Here is a 6,294-nt window from a genome sequence, read left to right on the forward strand (position 1 = left end):
TTCTAAATTCCGAAACTATTTCCCCGCTGTGCGATAGGCAAAGTTTTTTGCTGGAACACTGGGTAGAGAAAATCTCACAAAACAAGAGGCGCCTAGGTGAGACACCCACAATTCTATAGGTGCGCCGCTCCTGCTCCGACCGCGAGGGCGCCACCACTCACCGCGTCGACGGCAGAGCACCGCGGGCGTACCGGACTGGCCGGTAGCGCCTCCTGCGCGAACGACGTTGTCGACGTGTGAAACGCCGGCGACCCTGCTGCCGGAAAAAAGCGGCGCGTCGTCAGTCGTCGTCGAGCCGGGAGCCGGCGGCGCCATCATCGTCTTCCCATCGCCACCCGGCGACCCGGGTTTCGTCGACAGCGCGGTACGCGGCTCGTAGGGCGGCGCGCGGCGCTGGCGAAAGACGCAGAGTCGGCCGCCGCAGTCGTCGTAAATTCCCAGCGCCGAGTCCGTCGGCGAAACGGGGCGACGCGAGAGGAGGCAGCAGGTTGCGCGCCCTCTTCCTCCATCGTCCGCGCGCCATGACGCAGGAAGACGCGAGGGACGGGTCGCTGCCGCGCTGTACCCATGCTGCCGCCCGGCAGCCGTGCGACAGCCATCTGGTCAGCATTCATGTCGTCGATCATCGGGCTGGTTCACCCCACTCCATCTTAGCTGAGCATCTTCTCAGTAACCACGGCACACGATAATGTAAGCACACTGTAACCCATGGCAACGGAATAAATGTAAGCATTCATGTCGGCGTCATCGGCTGTTTCACCCCTCAATCTTACTGGAGCATCTCTGTAACCACGGCAACCGATGATGTAAGATCTCATGTACACCAGCAACACGATAATAGTAAGCATCTCTGTAACCGATGTGATACGTCATAAATGAAGTGCTTCATGTACCATGGTGGACATTGGAACATTAAGCATCCACATCATTTTAAACTGAACACACACGGATCACGCAAAACCTACACCGATCATCCACCCACTCACCCTCCTCACGCCCTATCCTGTTCACGCCCCCCCTCCCCCCGCACCCACCACCACCCACCACGACCTACACCCGAATCATCCACCCACTCACCTCCTCACGGCACCATATCCCTGTGGCCACCCCTTCCCGCACCCAGCCACCACCCACACGAACCTACACCCGAATCATCCACCCACTCACCCTCCTCACGGCCCTATCCCTGATCACCCCCTCCCCCCGCCACCCACCACCAACCCACACGACCTACACCGAATGCATCACCCACTCACCTCCTCACGGCCTGCCTGTCACCCTCCCCCGCACCACACCACCCACCACAAACCATACACCCGAAGTCATCTCACCCACTCACCCTCTCACGGCCCTTATCCTGTCACCCCCTCCCCCGCAGCCCACCACCACTCCCCCACAAACCTACACCGAATACATCCACCCACTCCCAGCCCTGCTCACGGCCATATCCCTGGCACCCCCTCCCCTGCACCACCACACCACCACAAACCTACACCGAATCATCACCCCACTCACCCTCCTCCGGCCCTATCCTGTCACCACCTCCCCCGCACCCACCACCACCCACCACAAACCTACACCCGAAATCATCCACCGCCACTCCCACCCTCCTCACGACCCTATCCCTGTCACGCCCTCCCCTGCACCACACCACCACACAACCGAACACCCGCAATCATACCACCCACTCACCCTCCTCACGACCCATATATCCCTGTCACCCGTCCCCCCGCACCCAACCACCACCCACCAACAACCCTACACGAATCATCCACCACTCCCACCAATCCTTCACGGCCATATCCCTGTCACCCCTCCACCCGCACCCACCACCACCACACCAAACCCCCCCAATATCACCCGAAATCATCCAACCCACTCCCCCCTCCTCACGCGGCCCATATTCCTGTCACCCCTCCACCCTCCTCACGACCCTATCCCTGTCACCCCCTCCCCCCGCACCCACCACCACCCACCACAACAGAAGAACAAGGAATGCTGCTTTACCTTGCAGCGGTTCAAAGTCCATCAAGTCGTCCAGGTTCGGCTGCAGCTGCACGAGACCAGGCTGGATGATGTCAGCGTTGTTCGCCCACGCTAAAAACACAAGAACGTGTCTGAATGATGCCACGGTGATGACATCACGGGGGTGAAAAGTCGGTGAGAACGTGTCTGTATTGCAAATGCCGGGGGACGAAGAACGAATCAAACGCCACATTAGGTTTTCCGCAACTGCTACGGCTGGTCGAGACAAGTGAACACTACAGACAAGTGAACAGTACCGTTGATCTCGCGGGAGTTGGGGAATGGGTACGGCTGGTTCAGACTCGTGAAGAGCGTATCCGTGAAATCCATGAGGTCATCGTCCATGAATAAATTCGCCGCTTGCGTTGCCGTGACGGCGGATGCAAACGCCTTCGTCTGCCGCTTCTCGTTCCACGCGGCGCAGTTCTGCGGCCATGACCAGTTCGTGCGTCCGACCCGCTCCAGCAGTTCAGCGTGCGACTCCACCTACGGGCAGGAATTTTTTAAAAATGGGTAAAATTTCATTTTTTTGTTTTATTTTTTATTTATGGATGGAATGAATTTTCTTTGAATTGAAATTCTTTTACATTTTTTCCCCACCTAAATTAACCGTTGTAGCAACATGAATCACAGTGCCACATTCTGTATATTACAACAGAACACACTAAACTCAGTAATGCACTCACCATACAGGTAGGTCCCGTTTTATGACAGGGTTAGGTTTCGGTAAAGTTGAAAAGAAAATTAAAAGTTGTAAAACAAGACCAAATTATAATGCAATTAAATGCTATCATTCCACCCACAATGCACCACGAAAAACAAAAGAAGTGCATATTGCGTGTTTGGACACACAGGCGTTGATGCGACGTGTTATTGAGTTGCGAGTTTTTTGTTATTTTCATTTTTTTTAGGTAATTTTGAAAAGGTCGTTAATGAGAAAAGTCGTAAAATAGACCATCGTAAAACGGGACCTACCTATATCTAGATATCCAAATACGTGTAGGGATTGTCGGGGAATTGCATGATGGGCACATACTGACGCGATTTTGACAGATAACACTGAGAGGGTCTATGTCCCCCTGGGTACTGCCGGAACGTACCCTGGGTACGGTCCGGTATACCGAAACGTACCCTGGTACCATCAACGTGATTTATATGCTCTGCTGGTACTATCTAATATGCCGGACCGTACCTCGCCTACTCCACTAACGAGTCTAGAGAGTCGCCTACACCTACTCCCTAACCCTAACCCGAACCCTAACCCTAACCATATCAGATAGTTACCAGGGTACGTTCCGGCAGTACCCTGGGGGACATAGACCAGGGTACTGGTAAGGGAGCACAGGTAACAGTAAAACAGGCCAGGGTGCGAAATTAACACGAGTCAGTAGTCAAACACTCCCTGATTTACTGTCGGACTCCCTGATTTAAAACCTATGCAGGAGTCCGTGTGACTCCATGAAAATTCTGTCATACTAACTAGTTCGTTCCAGAGCATGGCCTCGCGGAATTACCATATTTTTTCAGCTAATGTCCAAAGAAAATTTTGCAGACGTGCAACCGCATGAATCTTAAAAATAAGCACATGCGTTATTGTTAGTATCTTTAGTTTTGAACCTCTGCGGACTCCCTCATTTTGCTGCGCACTCCCTCTTTTTGAGGGTAGGGAGTCCGTTGGGCTCCCGTGTTCAAAAGTTAATTTCTACCCCTGACCGGGTGTTAATTTCACCCCCTCCACCCCCTTGTGCTATAAATACGAATCGAACGCCTAGCATCTGGATATATGATAACATCTGCGATCGTGGAAGGGAGTACGAAACGTACAACGTAGAAAATTCCTCGTTCCGTCCGCATTTTTCGACAGGGCAAAGAGCGAGCAAACATCGATCAGACATAACAGACGAAGCAAGACATACAGTGTTTCCCCTGGCGAAAAAGACTAGCAATACTTCCCTGTTGAGGAATGGCACCAATGCCCGCCTGTTGTGGGATGGCACCAATGCCCGCCTGTTGAGGGATGGCAGAAATGCTTGCCTGCTGCAGAATACTTCCATGCTGAGGTATGCTAGAGATGCTTCCCTGCTGAGGGATGCTAGCTTGCTGGTCCATGCTCACCGGCTGGTCAAGACTCGGCTGCTGATCCATGCTCACTGGCTGGTCCAGCGGTGATGGAACGGATTTATCGAGCTGTAAAGAGAGGCAAACCGCATTAAATATTCCACCCTCTCACAGAAATTATTTCTACGGGAGTGCCGCGAGTTTGTCATCTCAATATAGAATTCCGGAATCTTATACTTAATAATAATTAATTAATAACTACACTGACAATATATAAGTCTATAGTATAGTATAGTAGTTATAATGAAAAATTAACATATATATTCTAAATTCCGAAACTATTTCCCCGCTGTGCGTAGGCAAAGTTTTGCTGGAACACTGGGCAGAGAAAATCTCACAAAACAAGAGGCGCCTAGTGAGACACCCACAATCTATAGGCGCGCCGCTCTCTCCACGCGAGGGCGCCACCACTCACCGCGTCCGACGGCGAGCACGCGGGGTACCCGGACGGCCCCGAGTAGCGCCTCCTGGCGAACGACGTGTCGACGGTGAACGCCGGCGACCCCTGCTGCCGGAAAAGCGGCGCGTCGTCGTCGTCGTCGAGCCTGGGAGCCGGCGGCGGCATCATCGTCGTTCCCATCGCCACCGGCGACCCGGGTTTCGTCGACAGCGCGTACGCGGCGTCGTAGGCGGCGGCGGCGCGGCGCGCGAAGGACGCAGAGTCGGCGCCGCAGTCGTCGTAAATCCCCAGCGCCGAGTCGTCGGCGAACGGGGCGACGCCGAGGGAGGAGCAGGTGGCGCCCTCTTCCTCCATCGTCGCCGCCATGACGCAGGAGACGTCGAGGGACGGGTCGCTGCCGCGCTGTCCCATGCTGCCGCCGCAGCCGTGCGACAGCATCTGGTGCAGCATCATGTCATCGCTCATCGGGCTGTTCACCCACTCCATCTTACTGAGCATCTCTGTAACCACGGCAACACGATAATGTAAGCATCACTGTAACCACGGCAACACGATAATGTAAGCATCTTTGTGACCATGGCAACACGATAATGTGAGCATCTCTGTAACCACGGTGATACGATAATGTAAGTGCTTCTGTAACCATGGTGACATTGGAACATAAGCATCCACATAATTTTAAACTGAACACCACCACGGATCCACCGCAAACCTACACCATCCCTCCCCCTCCTTCTCCCCCTCCTCCTCACATACTTGATGTCTCCCTCTAGCACGTCTCTCTGCTACCTCAGTCCCTCTCCCTCCTTCTCCCTCCTTCTCCCCCTCCTCCTCACATACTTGATGTCTCCCTCTAGCACGTCTTTCTGCTGTCTCAGCTGCTCGGCCTCCTCCTGCATCTGCTGTCTCTCTGCCTTCAGCTGTCGCGTGTAGTCCACGGCTTTCTGCAGCATGTTCGCCTTGCTGGCCTTCGCTACGTTGCTGGATCGCAGCGCGGGTATGATCTGATGCAGCGTGTCGAACCCGCTCTGAAATGACGACGACGACAACAAGAGAACAGCTGTTACGCGGCGATGCAGATGATTGAATAGCCGTTATGCAGCGATGTAGACAAGAGAACAGCTGTTACGCGGCGATTTAGACAAGAGAACATCCACTACCCAGCGCTGCAGACAAAAGAGCAGCCATCGTTGGCACGCCCCGTGGCAGATTTACTCGCAATGCGATGCCAAGGATCAGACGACAATAGAACAGCTATCCTAAACGGCCACGTGTGAACGCATCGCGCTAGACGCCGTCCTGCGTGCTAACCTTAGTAACCGCGGTAACCATAGTAAACGCTGTAACCATAGTAACAACGGTAACCACAGTACCCGTGGTAACCATAGTAACCGCGGTAACCACAGTACCCGTGGTAACCACAGTAACCACAGTAACCACAGTACCCGTGGTAACCATAGTAACCGCGGTAACCACAGTAACCGTGGTAACCACGGTAACCACGGTAACCGCGGCGAGCACGTACCTTTATGTTGCAGCGACGTTTCTGCTCGGCATTGATGTGGCAGACCCGTCGATGCTCGCGGTACGTCTTCTTGTCGTCGTCCATCACCATCATCATCGGCTTACTGAACAACTTCTGTCCCGGCATCGGTGACTGTGTAGAGAGAAAGAGAGAGAGAGGTATGCGCTGTCAGCGTAATCGTGAGAGTGAGAGAGAGAGAGAGAGAGAGAGAGAGAGAGAGAGAGAG

General features: G+C 53.9%; 1 protein-coding gene across 1 annotated transcript in view; it reads right to left on the bottom strand.

Annotated features, from left to right (window-relative positions):
- LOC106811722 (MLX-interacting protein-like) overlaps positions 1-6,294 on the bottom strand; it is a 30,432-nt gene that overhangs the window by 9,639 nt on the left and 14,499 nt on the right. The window contains 4 exon segments of the mRNA XM_014815429.1: positions 192-393; positions 774-850; positions 2,008-2,097; positions 2,283-2,511. Coding sequence (XP_014670915.1) covers positions 192-393; positions 774-850; positions 2,008-2,097; positions 2,283-2,511 — 598 coding nt within the window.

The sequence above is a fragment of the Priapulus caudatus genome, unplaced genomic scaffold, assembly GCF_000485595.1.
Source record: "Priapulus caudatus unplaced genomic scaffold, Priapulus_caudatus-5.0.1 Scaffold568, whole genome shotgun sequence".
Classification (NCBI taxonomy): domain Eukaryota; kingdom Metazoa; phylum Priapulida; class Priapulimorpha; order Priapulimorphida; family Priapulidae; genus Priapulus; species Priapulus caudatus.